The sequence below is a fragment of the Pelodiscus sinensis genome, chromosome 2 (genome assembly GCF_052426305.1).
Source record: "Pelodiscus sinensis isolate ZL-2025 chromosome 2, ASM5242630v1, whole genome shotgun sequence".
Lineage (NCBI taxonomy): Eukaryota > Metazoa > Chordata > Testudines > Trionychidae > Pelodiscus > Pelodiscus sinensis.
In genome coordinates, this window is record NC_143053.1 from 221,877,849 (window position 1) to 221,896,856 (window position 19,008).

A 19,008-nucleotide genomic window follows, 5' to 3' on the forward strand; every position below is an offset into this window, starting at 1 on the left:
AACAGAGATTTTTTTCAAAGACTTATGAATTGGTCAAATCTGGGATCAACAAAAAGGCCTGATCCAAATGAAATCTCCCTGACACATTTGTAGGCCTCTCTGCTCCAAAACCTGAAGACATGTGATATTTTCAGAGAACAGGTCACTGGAAGTTTTTAAATACGACCAAACAATGTGTTTTCTCCTTTAACCTTGTTCTAAGAAATGTCTGAACCCTTTTAGTGCAAATTTTCAGACAAACAAGTGAATAAATCAACTTAAGCAGGCATGCAGCATGGATCATTTAAAACCAAATGATTAAAGTATGGCCAAGGTAATAAGCAACTGAAAGTAGGGTCCTGTAACAGTGTCAGGCAACATCAGTAATAGACGGAGTTACAAGCTGTACCTATTGTGCATGTTTTCAAAGACAGCAAGGCTATGTCTAGACTGGCATGATTTTCCACAAATGCTTTTAACAGAAAAGTTTTTCGTTAAAAGCATTTGTGGAAAAGAGCGTCTAAATCGGCATAGATGCTTTTCCACAAAAGCACTTTTTGCGGAAAAGCGTCCATGCCAATCTAGACACGCTTTTGCGCATAAAAGCCCCGATCACCATTTTCACAATCGGGGCTTTTTTGCGCAAAACCAATCTGAGCTGTCTACACTGGCCCTTTTGCGCAAAAGCTTTTGCACAAAAGGACTTTTGCCTGAACGGGAGCAGCATAGTATTTCCGCAAGAAGCACTGATTTCAGACAGTAGGAAGTCAGTGTTCTTGCAGAAATTCAAGCGGCCAGTGTAGACAGCTGGCAAGTTTTTCCACAAAAGCTTCCGAGTCTAGACACAGCCCAAATGTTTAGAAAAGTGAGTCACTCTCCTAAAAAGTGAGATCTGTGCATGTGGCATTGCTTTAACTCCCCAATGAGGATTTTTGTCTGGCAATTGCCTCTAATTTTAGAAAAATAGGAGAACAAACTTTGTTATTCCTATCTTCATAGTTTTATCTTAAAGTAGCCTGAAAATTCTTAATCAAAATTTATTTAGCTAAAAAACTCAGCTAGCCAAGGGACTGTCATGTCCATTGGTCCCTGTGAAAAGACAATATTCAAAGGACGGGAATATACAACTTTAGAACTCCTTAGCTTTTTTGAAGATTTTAAATGACAAACACCCGCTTCTAGCAGACCAATAATGTAAAACTGCCTTTAGTCTGAGCTATATGGGGCCTACCATCTTTTCATAACATTAAAGTCCTGTATCAGAGGGGTAGCCGTGTTAGTCTGAATCTGCAAAAGCGACGAAGAGTCCTGTGGCACCTTATAGACTAACTGAAGTGTAGGAGCATAAGCTTTCGTGGGCAAAGACCCACTTCGTCAGATGCATGCATCTGACGAAGTGGGTCTTTGCCCACGAAAGCTTATGCTCCTACACTTCAGTTAGTCTATAAGGTGCCACAGGACTCTTCGTCGCTATTAAAGTCCTGAACTCCTGAAGATGCCCCAGGCAATGCAACTGTGTTGGAGCTTTGTGGTTTTAGTCTGGGGTAGGGAGCTAGCTGTCTTCTGCAACACTATCCCATGAAACCCCATAAAAATTCAAGCTGGAGATCTGATTTCATCCCTGTGGGTTCCTTCCATGGCTTCTACTAATATAGTCACCAACATCATGGCTCTTGCAAGAGGGTGGACAATGGAGCCTCTGAAGGGCCAGTTGTCAGTGAAGACATTTCTTGTTTCTGAAGATTTCCTCTTCTCTATAGTTTGGGCATCCTCAGTCCCTGCTAAGCCCAAGGTCATTGCAACTTTGACTTTCATATTTTCTAAAAAGTGCAATTTTGGATAAGGATTTTTCTCTCAAGTTACTGACTCACACTTACAGACTCATCTCCGATTTCTCTTCCTCCCTTTCCTGGTCCTTTTTTTTAATTTATTTTTTACTGTATTCTTACTAAAAGGCATATTAACCCTTTAAAGTTGTGTGATAAATATGTTCCCAGAAACCCTCAATGAACTGCAAACACTGAGCTTGTCATTGATATTTTTAGAGAAGAACACACTCTTTCAACACTCAATAAATTAGCTTACAGATGCAAAGTTCTTACATTAAATTTATTTGAAAATGTCACATGGGACAAGATAGTTCCTTATTTAGAGCCCAGAACTTCCCTATATTCTCCAAGTATTCAAAACAAAGGAGTACATGCTAATCTGGATCATTAGAGGAAGATTTTCTTATGAGGATTGTAACTTGTTTTTGGTGAAGAGAAGAAAGGAATGAAATATTTGGTATGGCTGTCTACCTGTTCCTGACTTTTCTTTCTTTACTCAGTACATCAGTTCAACTGCCAGGTATGTTCCGGTCCTGACTTTTATACATCACTTCAATATATAATATATATATATTGAAAAGTGCTTCTCTTTGTCAATGTTCTCTCTAATTTTCCTCATCAGTGTGCAGAATAAATGTTATTATGCACCAATGCATGTGCAAGTGTGCACGACCAGTAAAAATACATGCTGCTGGCTGTGGGCACTCTGTTAATCAGCTGTGTGGACCTGAATCTCTCTTGGGTGGCCACTCAAGTCCATAGCTTACAGAGAACATTGCTCTTTGTCCTTTCCTTAGGCACTTTAACTTTCTCCTTTGGGGCAGAGTGAGATTACTTATGATCTGTATTAACCTTAATGTAAAATAGTTTCACCCCATTTTGGTGGTATCCAGAGTCCTCGGATTTCCTTCAGGCTCTATAATTAGGTTTTAGAACAAAATATGGGTCAGAAACTGTGCTGGTCAACTTGGTCAAAGCCTGTAGTAATGTGTCAGTTCTGATTCTTTAAGATCTATCTTGTACCTTTGATACCATTCAGCATGAGTTCTTGCCGCTATGCCTACTGGGTCTGAAAGGCACAAGGGCTTTCTTTGGGTGAGGGCCCAGAGGTTGGTCATCTGCTCTTACTTTTCTGCCCAAAGACTCCCTTGAGATTCTCAATTAGGCAACCTCCTGGTTCTGTGGTGATAACTGTGGTGACAAAGTGGACTTGAAGCCTGCAGAAGGGAATGAGGAACAAAGTTCACGATGGCCATTTTGGAGCCAGAGGCATTAATTGTACCTGCACAAAAGGTAGTCTATTCTAAGCTGTTCCTTTGATTTCTTAGGGTGTTACAATTGGAGCTCATTCATTTTATTTTTACTTTCCTGACTGAACTGAAAAACCAGCAAAAATAATTTTGAGTGGATGAAATGTGGCGTTTGACTAAAAGTGAAATGAGACATAGGGCTGAAAGAGACCTCCGGAGGTCATTGAATCCAGCCACCCGCCCAAAGCTGGACCAGTCCCAACTAAATCGTCCCAGCCAGGGTTTTGTCGAGCGAAGACTTAAAATCCTCTAGGAATGGAGAGTCCACCACCTCCCTAGGAAACCCATTCGAGTACTTCATCACTCTCCTTGTGTACTTCACACTGCTACGTCTCTATTACCTCTCTAGAGCTGCTGGCAATGCTCCTTCTAATACACTCTAATATGCCGTTAGCCTTCTTGGCTACAAGGGCACTCTGTTGACTCATATCCAGCTTCTCCTCCACTGTAGTCCCCTCCTTTTCTGCAGAACTGCTACCTAGCCAGTCGATCCCCAGACTGTGACAGTGTTTGGGATTCTTCCTTACCAAGTGCAGGCCTCTGCACTTCTTTTTATTGAACCTCATCAGACTTCTTTTTTCCCAATCCTCTAATCTGTCTAGGTCGCACTAGACACTATCCCTGCCTTCTAGTCTTTCCCCCTAGCTTAGTGTCATCTGCAAATTTGCTGAGGGTGCAATCCATCACCTCATCCAGGTCATTAATAAAGATGTTGAACAAAACTGGCACTAGAACTGATCCTTGAGGCATTCCGCTTGAAACTGACTGCAATCCTGACATCGAGCCATTGATCACTACACGTTGGGCCCAACAATCTAGCCACCTTTCTATCCTCCTTATAGTTCATTTACCAAATACTATGGTTTGGTTTGGTTTTCAGCTTCCAACAATGAAACAGAAGTCATATTTGACACACAAAGTAGTTTTGAATAATAAGATAAAATATTTTATTTAGAAAATAGTGATATCTTTTGACTTTTAATTTTTTTTCCGCTGACTGAAAACACTTCAATGAATTAGTAAAATATTATGGTCAACCTGAATTCTGCATTTTTTGGCTAATAAAAGTTTCATTTAAACTTTTTTTTCCCACCTCTACTTACAGTTAGAGAGTTAGACATGGTGACTTCACCCCTCTTTTTGCAGCAATACATGGTGATCATGTCATCCACCCAATTAGCTCTACTTCCCTTTCTGTCAGCCATTTTTGCTGCTGCAGCTGTGAGGGAGAATAAAAGAAACCACACTGATCGCAATTCCCACCTTAGTTCCTCATCTCCTGGCACTGGTGAGAGGAGATGTGAAGACAGAAGCACAACACAGCTTAGGAAACTGTTGAGGGTATATAGGGCAAGATTCTAGATGCTGCCACGGCATACTTGAACTACTCTGGTAGCATAAATCCAAAAAGCTAGCAGATGGAATTGGGCTGTGGTGGGGATTTCCTTTGTGTGACACACAGAAGCCTCTAAACCATCCTTTTCTAGCCCCCCGGATGCTCAGACATGTCAAGGGTGTGCTCAGGGAGGCAACATGGCCCTTGAATCCCAGTCTAATATACACTAAAGCTGCTCTAACTTTCATGGGGGGGGGGGGCAGCAGGGAAAAACAATTCTCTTGCAATCCTGAGAGCCACCTTCAGAGACATTGAACAAAGTGCTAAAAACTTCCCTAACATGTTAGAAGTCCTGGTCCCTGCCCAAAGGAATGTATAATCTAGTCTAGACACTGAAAAACTTAACACACTATGTGATGGTAAAGTATTGAGTTAGTGAGGAAATCATGAATTCTGGAAGACATCTTTGAAATATTACTTGGGATACGCATGATTTAAGGAGGATCTGAAGAAGAAGAGCAATTTGCAGTTACATTTGTTACATTACCAAAATCTGCAGGTTAGGCAATGTTACTTTTTGTGTTCGTTTGAATCATTGCCTTCCTGTGCCTATGAGTCATCCCTTATCTCTTCCTGAATACATTTAGCTAGAAAGACACAGCTGCTATGCTCTTGATTTACTGCAGGACAGCTTGACTACCAGAGCTAAGAACCAGTGCTCAAGCCCCAAATGGGTTGTGAATTCCAAACTTAGATTTCACCAATCGTTTATTAAATGAAAACTCCTCCAGAATTATAATAGCCTAGCCATGGAATCACAGGCAATCTCTTTGGGGCACTCTGACCTATTTTGTCACCAAGGTAAGCCTGCCTGACACCAAAAATCAAAACCATATTCAGATTACTCCCAGTCTCAATGGACCAGTCACCCCAGGTCAGTGGTTCCACAGATTGACACCAAAGACCACAGCAGCCAGTCCTTTAATAAACTAACTAAAGATGCATTACTTAGAAGAAAGAAATAATAATGTCATTTACAAGGTAAAAACATGCAAATATGCACACACACATGAGATACGATCTTAAGTCTCAAAAGGTAATAGAAGCTTCTCTAAAAGTCAAGCAATACATGTCTTATGGGGCTAACTCGTGCTAAACACTGAAGATCTCTTGTTTGCCCTCAAGAGTCCATGCAGCATATAAATACAGTTTTTCCTCTTTGGGGATATTTATTCTCATTCCCTCGTCTCTGAGTTGCCAGTTGTGCTGATGGGAGGAAATCACTCCCATTTGTCCTCTTCATAAAATGTGGATGATGAGGAAAGAGGGAGGAAAGGAAAATAATAAACAACATCTTTTGTCCTCTGACATTCCATAATAGTGCGTGTGGTTTGGATGGACCTTCTGTGCTAGGCAGGATATACCATCTTTTGCTGTAGGCCAGCATTTCCTACTGTTTAATGTCTCTCTCTCTCTCTCCTGTCTGGAGACTGACCCAGCTGCAAAGGATTGCAAGACCAATCCACAACTATGACCTCACAATAGGGGATGCAGATATTCTAAGAGGGATCAATGCATGCAGCCACTTACAAGCATTCAATACAATCGAAATGCTCAATACATTTTTATAATTCTAATACCTATTTTTACAATGCTAAGACCCAAGGGTTCCAGTTTCATCCCAGCTAGGTATTTGTCAGGATCCGAGTGAGGCATGTGCACATTGGCATCAGCTGGCATGTCCTTTTCCAGCATCCCAAAGCATCCTTCACTGCAGTGGGTCAAATGTACAATAAATGGACCAGCATGCCTCCTTTTGCAGCATTTCCCAACTATTATTTTATTCTTATTTTGTTTTATAGGAAAAGGAATATTTTTAATATACAACGAAGACCATAAGCTCTGTGTAAAAGTTCAAAACTCTAATTCGGTCGTAATTGCCACTTGCGATAAGGATGATGAGTCGCAGAAATTCAAGTGGGTCTCTGACCACCAGATTCTGAGTATGGCACTGAAGTTATGCTTGGGAGTGCCTGCAATGAAAGACCAGACTGAGATCTCTTTGTCTCCTTGTAACAAGACAAGTGAACTCCAGCAGTGGGTATGCAGAAATGGGACTCTTCTCGCAATCCAAGGGAAAGATTTATTTTTCAACTCCGTCCAGAATGAGGAAAGGAAAGTCGTGCTGTCCAAAGGACTGGGCTCATGGAATAGGTGGAAGATCTATGGAACTACAGAAAATGTGTGTTCTCAGGGCTATGAAGGTAAAGTTTTGAAAATTAATCACTTTTTTTCTGAACTAATTTACTGGTGTTGCTAGTGGAGCATTTTGTTTCCAATGTGCCTTGCCTTGCTATCATTCCATGCACAGCAGGACGGTTGGCTCAATAACAGAGTTGACTGCAAGTAAAGAGCAGAATTGAATCGTTCAGGAACTGACCTTGGCATTTTGTAATTAACTTGGCAAGGACAATTTCAAAGCCAGATAAAGTACATTAATGCAGTGTGGCTGGTCTATCTTTAATAAGAAAGTCTACGTGTATAACAATAACAACAAAAGATCTGTGTATATATTGGTCTCCATCTGACCCTTTGTGGAAGAAGTGTAGAATTGCATTGCATCAAATGTCTTAGGGTTGATATAGCTATTTAGCAACCACTAATGAAAAATTACTTTCTTGTAACTGGATCTGAGACCCATCTCTTCCTGGGTTCAACTGCATTCATCAAGCATGGAAGTCCAGCAGCATAAGAAAAGGAGTTTCAGTTTCTCATCCCTGTTAACTCATTATTCATGTGTTTATATGGGAAAATACCTTTTAACGGCAAAGTGACATGATGGTTGTCAAAATAATAGTTAAGAGAAAAAACACAAATTCTAAGGACCTGAAGTTTATTTTACAAAAACACATATATTAAATGGATTCTGTAAAAAGTAAGTAAGTGTTTCTTCTTTCTATCCCATGAGTTTTAGCTTTGGAGGAGCAATTTTCACCTACTCCAGTTGGTGTGACAGTCTACTGTAAAGAGTGATTGAGTGCCTGAGCATGATAGTTGCTGCTCATGCTATTCCTTCTGCTTTCATATGCCTGGAGTTAAGGTTCTGGGTTCCTGCCATTAATTTAACACTAGAATCATTTCACTAATGTTGTAATTACTAGCAAGTGAACAATGGTAGTCAGAAACAAAAAATAGAAGGCAGATCCAAACTATCACAGCTACCCCCCTGAGACTTATAAGAAGTCAGGTGCTTCAAAATTGAGGTCACCTTTAAACCAACCTCCAATTTTCAAAGCTCTGTCCCTTATGCAACAACATGAGAATAAGTGTAATTAACAAGAACTATCTGTTTTGAACAGCTAGATTATAACTAGAGTAAGGGACAATAAAACACCTTCGTCATTTCCCCATTGGGCTACCCAGCTCTTTGGTCCCATCACAAAGAAAGGAGAGGAGTCTGCCTACCACAGAAGGAGGGGGAGGAGAGGGATGTATGAGCAAGAATAGACACAAACTTTATACCACAAGGCACCACCAGCCATTGCTATTGAGCTGAGAGAGAGCTGTCATAATTTGCTGCCGGTAGAAGTCAGCCGAAAATTATGTCTAGAGCAAAAGGGAAGCACTCATTAATTATTCCATATGTAAGATTTAGCTACAGCTCTCTAGAGCTCTATCAAATAGTCTTTGACTTAAAGTAAAAAACATCCTCACATAATTCAAGGTGGGTATAATTCAATGGATATCTGGTCTGAAATTTTTTGAAAATCTGGCACAAACAGACTTTAAAGTATGGTTAGTGTTTGAATGACCTTAACTCTGCACAGCTCTACTTTCTAAATAACTCTTTAAAATGTAACCTTAACTGACAGGCTGTGTCTACACTGGCATGAATTTCCAGAAATGCTTAAAACGGAATACTATTCCGTTTTCAGTTTTTCCGGAAAAGGAGCATCTACATTGGCAGGCTGCTTTTCCAGAAAAGCCCTTTTTCCGGAAAAGCGTCTGTGGCCAATGTAGACGCGCTTTTCTGGAAAAGAGCCCCGATCGCCATTTTCGCGATCGGGGCTTTTTTCCGGAAAAGACTACTGGGCTGTCTACACTGGCCCTTTTCCGGAACAGTGTTCCGGAATAAGGACTTATGCCCGAGTGGGAGCAGAATAGTTTTTCCGGAATAGCGGCTGATTTTGTACAGTAGAGCGTCGTTGCTTTTCCGGAAATTCAAGGGCCAGTGTAGACAGCTCGCAGCTTATTCCGGAAAAGCGGCTGATTTTCCGGAATAAGTGGCCCAGTGTAGACACAGCCTAAATGTCTTGGCTCTCTTCAGCTTTGGTTCTTGTAAGGCTTCTTACTATTCAGTTAATTACATGTACTCTCAGCATCAACTTGCTTAGCTAAGTCATTTGTGTGGAATGTTGATTCTGATCAGAGATGTTGGTGGACACTGCTTGCAGTTATTGCTATCTCTACCCATTTGTCTCCTTAGAAATGTTTACCCTACTAGGAAATGCCTTTGGAGCACCCTGTGTATTCCCTTTCAAATTCAATAATAAGTGGTATGCTGAATGCACAAAGGATAAAAAGGCTGAAAATGAACAGGGTTTCCCCTGGTGTGCAACATCTACAGATTTTGATGACAACTCTCTATATGGATATTGCCCATTGAATGGTAAGTTCTTCACATTTAAAACAAGGGCCTGGATTTAGGAAACCAGTTTAACCACATGCTTAACCCTGTGTCATTTGCAGACCCTGCCCAGGAAGCTCAAAAACTGTGTGTGATATTGGGGAGGCAGTGAACTCTCAAAGACTGGTAGATGCAGGAGGGGTGAGCAGCCAGGCATTCCCAGACACCAGTGGGAGGAGCTGGAAGACACATGTGTTAAGGGGGAAGCTAGGACCTGGTTTTAGCTGTGAGGGTGAGGTGGAGATCAGCCCATTAGGCAAAGGGGAAACAGGGAATCAGGACAGTACACTTCAGGATGTCGGCAAATGAGGTCGAGCATGAATGGGATGGTGGGTTGGCAACAAACGTAGGAGCAGAAATCGAGGCAATGCAGGCAGGGCAGGGGTGGGATTTGGGGAATGGGTGGAATAGAACAGGGGCAGGTCTTGTGGGGGAGGGAGGAATGGGTGTTAAGCATGTGGTGGAGGGGGTGTCAAGAATCCCAGAGCCACATAAACACACACACACAAACTTGGGATACATGTAGAAAAGTAAGAATTAAATAAATGGAGTGTGTGTAAGTGTGACAACTGGTGTATGCAACACAATCTCAATATATGCAAATTATGTTACTTAATGTTAATTAGTATATACTAGAGATATGATTTCAAATCTTGGCAGGTGTGATTGATTATGTTATCAATTAACCAATACTCTGCCATTCATCTCTTTACAGATTCCATTGACAAAGACTTTTGGACTACAAACCCTTTAACAGGCACCCACTATCAAATAAACTCCAACTCCGCTCTAACATGGCACCAAGCAAGGAAAAGCTGTCAGCAACAGAATGCAGAATTATTAAGTATTACAGAGATACATGAACAAACTTACCTGACAGGTAAAACCAAATAAGAAGTCAGTTCTAGAGCTTTCACATTTCTATAGATATATACACACATGTACCTAACTACCTACTTACCTGTCTCAGGGCCATTTTTAGGAACATGGGAGGGTAAAAATTGTCATTTTTCCAGCAAAACGTACACATCTCTGTATGATGAAGAACTCTATATACCAATACTGGGGTCTGACTTTGCCCGAGACATGTAGTTTTCAAACTCTTAGTTTTGATTTAAGTTTTATATAGTCACTGCAAAACCTAGTCTATTTAACAAATGGTCATTCTGTTTGTTATTTAGGGATAACTGGGAGAGTGACTTCTGAGCTCTGGATTGGACTTAACAGTTTGATTCCTAATGGTGGATGGCAATGGATTGGTGGAAGTCCATTGAGATATTTAAACTGGGCTCCAGGTAGGTTCATCTCTGGTTAATGATAATCTGTTTATGGGCAAACAGACCTTCTATATGTATGGTGGGTCTAAGATCCTATATTCTGCTCTTTCCACATTTACAGAATTCCCATGGATGTCAGTGAGACTAGAGAAAATGTAAAATGCTGGATTGCTGTGAGAGGAATTTGTTCTTAATAGATAACCCAAACTTAAAAGAGATTTCCAAACCAGAAAAGCATTTAAAAATTAAAGACATTTGAATCTTCACACCCCTGATTTTCCATTAGTGATTTTCTTTCAATTCTGATTGAAAGCTTACTAAAAAATTGAAATACTTTACACACCTCAGAGTGCATGCTTTCTTTTTTTTTCATTTTTAAAAAAGTGATAATGTTTGCAAAAAGGTCATCTTAGGCCTGCTACGTTTTTCCCCAGCTAGATTTATAATCCGCTATATGTGGCACCATAATTAATTTTCATAAAGCATATAAACTACTAAGGAATCAGAATCAAATATTCATTTCTTGTAAAGTGCACACGTAAATAACAAACAACTTAAAACACCACCATGTATCACATCCAAGATGCTGTTGTCACATCAGTGTTGAAGTATCACTCATCTTTCCCTCAAACATAGTTGCTATAGGAAATAATCTATTTAGGGGTTGAAAATTCCTCTGTTTTTACTTTGTGACTATTCATATATTAATGTATAACTCATTGTACATATAACAACTCATAGGATCTATTATATGGCAGCACAAAAATGTTAAAATTATGTGTAAGTAATCCTATCAGCTGATGTTAAAATAATAGGAGGTGTAAAGTCCAACATGAATGAATGTAACATCCCTTTGCTATAAGAAGGGCTTGATGTGCACGCAATGCAGAGGGGCCATTGAATCAGAGGTATGACCAATGCTCACTGAAATCAATGTGCATCTTTCCAGTGAATTCATTAGGCCTTGGTTCAGGCTGCAGGTGCTGGTGAAAAGTGAAGCAGAAACACCCATGAGCAGTTTGTATTCTTTGCAAGTGTTTACATGTTGCAGGCCCCACTTCCAATTTCCATGGAGCTCTAGTGTGTGCTAGGAAAGGAGGGGAAAAGTGGTCATGGTGAGAGTTGCTGGGGCCCCAAACACCACTTGACAGTGGATTCTTTGTGCAAAAATTGCAGGAGTAACTAGAGCAATGTCCTTGTAGCAGCCCATAATCAGGAAGGAGATGAGGTTCCTGTCACAGCCCTAGTCACGCTCCTTCTTTCAAAACTCACCAAGATGTCGTCTTTGGGTCTTATACACTGGGCCCAAGTGCGTTTTCTGTGTTTGCACTGCCTTTGGCTCTTGGTTTCTCAGTGCACTCTCAGGGTACATCCCTTTTTGAAAGCTGAAATTTCCCCATCCAACTGCTCAAGGCCCTTAGACTCACTAGCTGTTGTGCCCCAAACTCACTAGCTGCTTAAGCACACCCTTGTGGGCCTTTCATTTACTTCCTCATGGACACAGGATATTTGAAGCAAACCAACCCAGAGGTTACAAAATAATCATCTTATACTTTAGACAGCTCAAAAGAAATAAAGAATCATGCAAAATAAGATCCATTTCAATGCCATTTTTGGTGCAGTTTTCTCCTCATTTCTGAGTATTCTTTATGATCTAGGTCACTGTTTTCTAAGGAGTCCCTAACTGGTTGTGTTAAAGAGTTGACTCAAGACTTCAGTCTCTTTGTTCCTCTTTGGGGAAATCAGACTGCTTCAAACCCTCCTGCCTGTAGTCCTCTTACAACTGTGGTGTCCAACCAGTTCTGAAGCAGTAGCCACTATTGTGTCTGCTGCTATAGCAAAATAGCCACATTCAACTGGCCAAATAGCCACATATGGCTACTGGCTAGTGTATTGGACACCACAGTCTTAGAAATAACTGGATTATGCCAAGTAAGGTACTTCTGTTAGCATACCCATTGACTTGCCAGAATACAGTTATTAAAATGGTAATGTCTTTTTTTGTTTATTTTGTAACTTCTTCCACACTGTGTGTGGCTTAAGGACGGGGTCCTTGTCAGCCCATTGCTGGTTTGCTACACATCACAGGTTAGCATTATGAATAGGGTTAAAAAATCAATCAAAATTCATAAGTTCTACAGAAATATATCCCCCAAATCAAGAGTGTTGCCATTTCTCAAAAATGTGTCTTTTGCCTCCGGCTACAGTATATTTCCTCAGCATGTCTCTTCCCACCTACGGCCAGAGTGGGATAAGGTCCATAATCTGTAGATGATCCATAAATGCTAACTTTGAACATTTTCAAATGAACACATGGACTCTGATTTGTGGAAATATATATTTTGGTCTGTCTTTCATATAATAAAAAATTATGCAGCTTTCTTCATAAATACAGTATCGGCGAGTTTCCTCCTTGACAAGTATTAGAGGGGTAGGCGTGTTAGTCTGAATCTGCAAAAGCGTCACATGCATCTGATGAAGTGGGTCTTTGCCCACGAAAGCTTATGCTCCAAATCTTCCGTCCATCTCTCGAGTCTGAAAAAATCTATGGAGTGTTCCTGTCTGGGAACGGGAGATGGAAAAACCAGCAGTGTGATCAGAAACGTGGATATATCTGCAAAAAAGGAAACTCCTCTTTGGATTCCTTTATTATTCCATTAGTCTATAAAGTGCCACAGGACTCCTTGCTGCTTTTCCTCCTTGACAGTTTCCTTGGGGTTTCTAAACGTCAGAAAGGGCATGTGCGAGTAACACATGAGAACTGAATAAGGAACCTTCAGACCTAAAAGCACAATTTGCTGTAGCCTGAAATAAAGCTTGCTATGTAGGCCTTGAATAGACTCAGATTACCTGCAAATGGGACTTGTCAAGGGGCGTGAACCCCTTGCGTGGGGTCTCACCGTTGAAATCCCCCTGCAAGTCCACCTATTGGTGTTTGCATGACCCAACAGCCGGTGTCTGAGTTCCTGGCACTCCTCTGTCAGCGTCCGTATGGCCATGTGGCCCAGACTTGGTGTTCCCCCTGGGGTCAATGCCGCCCAGGAACCTGGTCCAGGTGAGGCTTCCCTTTTGGGGTGAATATGGCCCTGCAGCCTAGTCCATACAAGGCTCCCTTCCTGGAGTAAACACAACCCTGTGGCCTAGTCTAAGTAAGGCTCCTGTTTTGGGTTAATATATCCCTGCGCCCTAGTCCAGGTAAGGCTCCCCTTTTGGGGTAACTACAGCCCTGTGGCCTAGTCCATAGGCTTCTGGGCCTTCCTCTGTTCTGGAGTGCTGCAGAGGCAGGGATAGGGGGACCTGGGCCCTCCCACTCCACCGGGTCCCAACCCAGGGCCCTATTGGCAGAGGCTCGGTCTACTGCTTGCTCAGCAAGGGGTTTCCCCATTCACTGCCGAGCACTCAGGGTACTCAATTCCCTGCCCTAAGCTAGTTCCTATCGCCCCCGCATCCCTTCGGTGCCGTACCTCCAGCCTGTCTCTAGGGCCGTGGCTGTTGCTGTGGCTGTGGTTGTGGTTGCTGCGGGCAGGGGCTGTAGTGGCTGCTGCATTGGTATGGGCTGCAGCAGCTCCTCTGGCTCTGGAGCTAGCTCTGTAGTTCCTTCCCCTTCAGTGGTCAGCCCTGAGTGAGCAGTCTCAGGGCCTTTTATACTCCTGCTCACCACTGAGCAGGCCTGACAAAGCCGTGAGGGAGGGGCACTTTCAGCCAGCTGGGCCCAGCCCACAGTCTGTCCTATACTGAGGGGTATAAGCGCCCCATCACAGGACTCAAAGAGTACATCTAAACTGCATTCTATTTTCAATAGAACGCTTTATTTTTGAAAGAGGATATGGAAATTCTGCTGAAATTTGCATATCTTCTTCGGATCTCTGGACGTGGTGCTTTTCGGGAAAAAAAAAACTTAAAAAAACCCAAGGGTAAACCTAATTTTTTAAGGAAGAGTGGAGTTTCAAAAAAGGGTGTTGTTTCCTGAAAACACTGCGTCCAGACTACTTTCACTTTCGAAAAGCTCCACTTTCGAAAGTGAGTTAAGAAGAAGATATGCAAATTCCCGGGGAATTTGCATATCCTTTTTCAAAAATAAAGCATAGTCTAGACATAATCTAAGGGGGACCTGTAACACACACTCTCCAGTGAGTTGCACATGGAGGTAAATATATAGATATCCTTTTGTAGTCAGACTATTTGGATCAATGGATCATTGCTTTAGAGCAGGGGTCTCCAAACTTTTCAGCCCGAGGGCCGCATTAACTATCAAACAGCAGTTCGGGGGCCGACTACACACTTGAGGTCCAAATAAAAAACAATCAAAACATGGATGTTGTTTTTAATTATTTATTTAATATTATTTTAGTCAGTTATTATTTAATAACACATTCATACACTACACATGAACACCTGTATTAGTGTGAATGGTGAAATTGTTTCCTGGATGCCAAAATAGCAGACATTTCTGGCTTTAGATTTGTTGTCCCTAACATCAACAGTGACCTGAGATTATCATCGGACAAGTTTGTTCTCAAATTGTTCTTCACATATTTCATTCTTGAAAATGTTTGTTCACACAGGTATGTTGTTCCAAAGATTGAAAGGTACCTTGATGCAAAAGTTTTGACATTAGGAAAGTCTTCCTTGGGCAAAAACTGGTAAAAACCCACCAGTCCTATTTTGAACTTGTCCCTAAGGAGGTCATTTGCTTGCAACTCAATGACTTCCAGCTGCAGTTCATCTGGGCAACTGGCCACATCTGCTTCAAATGGGTTTTGAAACAATCTCACTTCTGCCTTTGAATCCAAAAAGGTCTCCACGGGCCGGATGAGAGGGCCTCGCGGGCCGCATCCGGCCCCCGGGCCGTAGTTTGGAGACCCCTGCTTTAGAGTATTCATCTTGTTGGTCAGCTAAGTAATTGATCTCTGAATTTTCTGTCCTTAAAGTGATGATTATTAGCAAATATGGCAATTAATTTCTTAGGGCAAGAAGAGCCACAGCCAATCATTCCTTTGGTTGGTGAAATGAAAATGTAAAGTGCTGATATAGAGATTCTCTCTTTTTTGTGTCTGTTTCTCAAAGGAAGTCCATCTCTCGAGTCTGAAAAAATCTGTGGAGTGTTCCTGTCTGGGAACGGGAGATGGAAAAACCATCAGTGTGATCAGAAACATGGCTATATCTGCAAAAAAGGAAACTCCTCTTTGGATTCCTTTATTATTTCTTCAGGTAGGCTGGTCAATGGAAATAAAAGATGTTTCTTCAAACTGCAGAGTTCTATCCTGCAATGAGCTAAAGATAAAAGGGAATGCATCTTTATACAGTGCACATAACCTTCTGTCTCAGTTGTCAAAACCAAGTTGTCAGACCTGTTGGCCAGTTGTGAATTCCACAATGTCATGTCTCTCAAAGTAGGAATTTAAATGTTGCTCCACTAAGGTCACTTTGAAAAAGTTCCAGGAACAGAAGCCCCATCAGAGTCCCACCCTGTGTGACTAGTCAGTTTCCTGAGTCTTTGAATGTGTGCTGAAGTCTGCAGAATGTATTAGTAGGACCATATGCTGCAATCAGCTTATGTAAGCTTATGCATTTAGGGATTAATAACAAGAATTTTAGTTATAAGCTGGGGACACATAAGTTGGAAGTAACGGAAGAGGAAAAGGACCTCGGAGTCCTGGTTGATCACAGGATGACTATGAGCCGCAGTTGTGACATGGCTGTGAAAAAGGCTAATACGGTCTTGGGATGCTTTAGGCGAGGTATTTCCAGTAGGGATAAGGAGGTGTTAGTGCCGTTATACAAGGCATTGGTGAGATCTCATTTGGAATACTGTGTGCAGTTCTGGTCTCCCATGTTTAAGAAGGATGAATTCAAACTGGAACAGGTACAAAGAAGAGCCACTAGGATGATCCGAGGAATGGAAAACCTGTCTTATGAAAGGAAACTCAAGGAGCTTGGCTTGTTTACCTTAACCAAAAGAAGGCCGAGGGGAGACATGATTGCTTTCTTTAAATATATTAGAGAGAGAAATGCCAGGGAGGGAGAGGAATTATTTAAGCTCAATACCAATGTGGAAACAAGAACAAATGGATATAAGCTGGCTATTAGGAAGTTTAGACTCGAAATTAGGCAAAGGTTTCTAACCATCAGAGGAGTGAAGTTCTGGAACAGCCTTCCAAGGGAAGTAGTGGGGGCAAAAGACCTATCTGGCTTCAAGATAAAGCTAGATGGGTTTATGAAGGGGATGGTTTGATGAGGTAACATGATCTTAGCAATTAATTGACCTTTCACTGTCAGTGGTAAATAGGCCAATGATGGGAAGAAAGGAGTTGCTATAGAGAACTTTTTTCTGGGTGTCTGGTTGGTGAGTCTTGCCCACATGCTCAGGGTTCAGCTGATAGCCATATTTGGGGTTGGGAAGGAATTTTCCTCCAGGATAGATTGACTGAGGCCCTGGAGGTTTTTCATCTTCCTCTGTAGCATGGGGCATGGGTCACTTGCAGGCGGATTCTCTGCATCTTGGGGTCTTTGAACTATCATTTCAAGGACTTCAGTATCTGAGATATAGGTGAGAGGATTATTCTAGCAGTGGGTGGGTAAGATTCTGTGGCCTACATTGTGCTGGGGGTCAGGCTAGATGATCATAATGGCCCCTTCTGACATTAAGTCTATGAGTCAGGGTTGATCTGGAGTGTATCCCTCACCAGGCTTCTGAGATTCATTGGGTACATAGCTATAAAACCCCTGCTCCACTGAATCTCCAAGCCCAGGTCAATTGACTTGGCTCATGGAGCTCAGATGTGGGGCTAAACATAGTGCTGATAGTTGGGTCCAGACTGAGCCCATGCTCTGAGCCACCACAATCTGCTCATTGAGTTTCAGAGTCTGGGATCCTGCCCAGTCACAATTTCTATACAGTACTTTTTATCCCAAACCCAGCAAGGCCAACTCAGCTGACCCAAACCTGCCATAACTGTGCTCTAGGTTTTTTATTGCAGCATATATGTAGCTTGTCCTGCACTGGTAGCATGAGTCAAGAGACCTGCCCCTGTAGCCAGAACTGTTCATCCCCTCCCTCTTTCAATTGCTCTTCTGAATAATTTATTTTTTCTTTTAGGTGACTTGAGGCCTATTAAATGTCCTACTGGCTGGGTCCCCTATTCAGGCCACTGTTACATGATTTACAGAACACCCAAAATATGGAAGGATGCTTTGTCGTCTTGTAGAAAAGAGGGTGGCGGTCTGGCGAGCATCCACAACATCGAAGAGTACAGCTTCACGGTGTCCCAGCTTGGGTACAGTGAGTATTGCTACAGGGCAGCACTGGAGCTGCATACGTGTTTATGATGTAGCCAGGATCAGTTTTGCAGTTCTGACAATGACAGTAAAGTCATAAAGCCCCAAAACATAGATCCATCTTCATTACTCACTCAGGGATAGGCATGAAATTTAATAACAATGTTAAAAGATGGGAGCTCATCCATAACTGTGCTTTTTCTTTCTAGAGCCTACAGATGAGTTGTGGATTGGTCTGAATGACCTCAGGATTGAGATGTATTTTGAATGGAGTGACGGGTCTCCTGTGACATACACCAAGTGGCTACGTGAAGAACCATCCAACACAAACAACTGGAAAGAAGACTGTGTCATTATGAAGGGAGAGGTAAACGCAGTTAACTCGAACTAGTACTAGCTGGTTTTCTGTCAAGGGCCCATCTACAGTGCAGCCAGGATCATACTTCCCAGAGTGGGTAGATAGAGATATGCTAGGTCTGCTACAGGTTGGGTGCTCAAAACAGCAGTGTGGCTGGCAGTGGCCTGGACTCGTTGGATACAGGCTTGTGTAGCTAGCTGCTGCCACTGCCACTGCTACCCTCCGGCGCCCCACACTGCTATTTTTAGTAAGGTTCTATGTGGTGGAAAGCACGTTGCCTGGTGCAGTGTTACATGCCTGGCCTAAGGGATTCCTGTGGTTTGGCTCATTGTCCAAGAGCAGAGGTTCTAGTCTGAGGCTGATAACGTCTGAAGTTATCATTTCTGGAGATTTAGTTTTCATAAAAATCTAGCTCTCAGGCCTTCATCCAGAAGCCTGCACAGTATGAAAGTGGTGGCTCTGCATGGATACAAGCAAGGTTTAAGAGAAGGAGAAATTCACGCCAAGACTTGGTCTGCTCTAAGGAAGTTGATTAAAGAGCACCGAGCAGCCACACACAAGTGGTATCTTCTTGTCGGTAAGACTCTCGGTGCAGGGACTTCCTTACTTCTTTGTAAAATACCTTGCATATGTGTTGCACTTTTATGAAAAAGCCCCTGTAGCATAAGCTTCCTAATCAGGAAAGGCACCATACTTTTTATGCCCCGGTCACTCATTATGGGGTACTATGGATAGAGGACAACTATAATGCTATTTTGTTGTTATATTCTCACTTCATTTTGGTTTTTCCCATCTTTGCCTTGCACTTTGTAAAGAAAAAAAATGAAGATATTTAATGGAAAAGCTCAGTTTGATGCATTGTAAGATTTTGCAAGTGCCACACACCACTTTTTCTGGCTGCTGAAGCCCACAGGGCTAGCTTGCCCTTATTATATTCCCTAAAAACATACCTAC

General features: G+C 42.0%; 1 protein-coding gene across 1 annotated transcript in view; it reads left to right on the forward strand.

The window, feature by feature from the left end:
- The first annotated feature begins 2,152 nt into the window (after nt 1–2,152).
- The window catches only part of LOC102456197 (macrophage mannose receptor 1-like), a 55,954-nt gene continuing 39,098 nt past the window's right edge, over nt 2,153–19,008 (forward strand). Inside the window, exons 1-8 of the mRNA XM_089776721.1 lie at nt 2,153–2,328; nt 6,317–6,718; nt 8,941–9,123; nt 9,857–10,021; nt 10,323–10,436; nt 15,486–15,629; nt 17,518–17,700; nt 17,906–18,063. Coding sequence (XP_089632847.1) covers nt 2,268–2,328; nt 6,317–6,718; nt 8,941–9,123; nt 9,857–10,021; nt 10,323–10,436; nt 15,486–15,629; nt 17,518–17,700; nt 17,906–18,063 — 1,410 coding nt within the window. The 5' untranslated portion in view covers nt 2,153–2,267. The remainder of the gene's footprint in view (nt 2,329–6,316; nt 6,719–8,940; nt 9,124–9,856; nt 10,022–10,322; nt 10,437–15,485; nt 15,630–17,517; nt 17,701–17,905; nt 18,064–19,008) is intronic.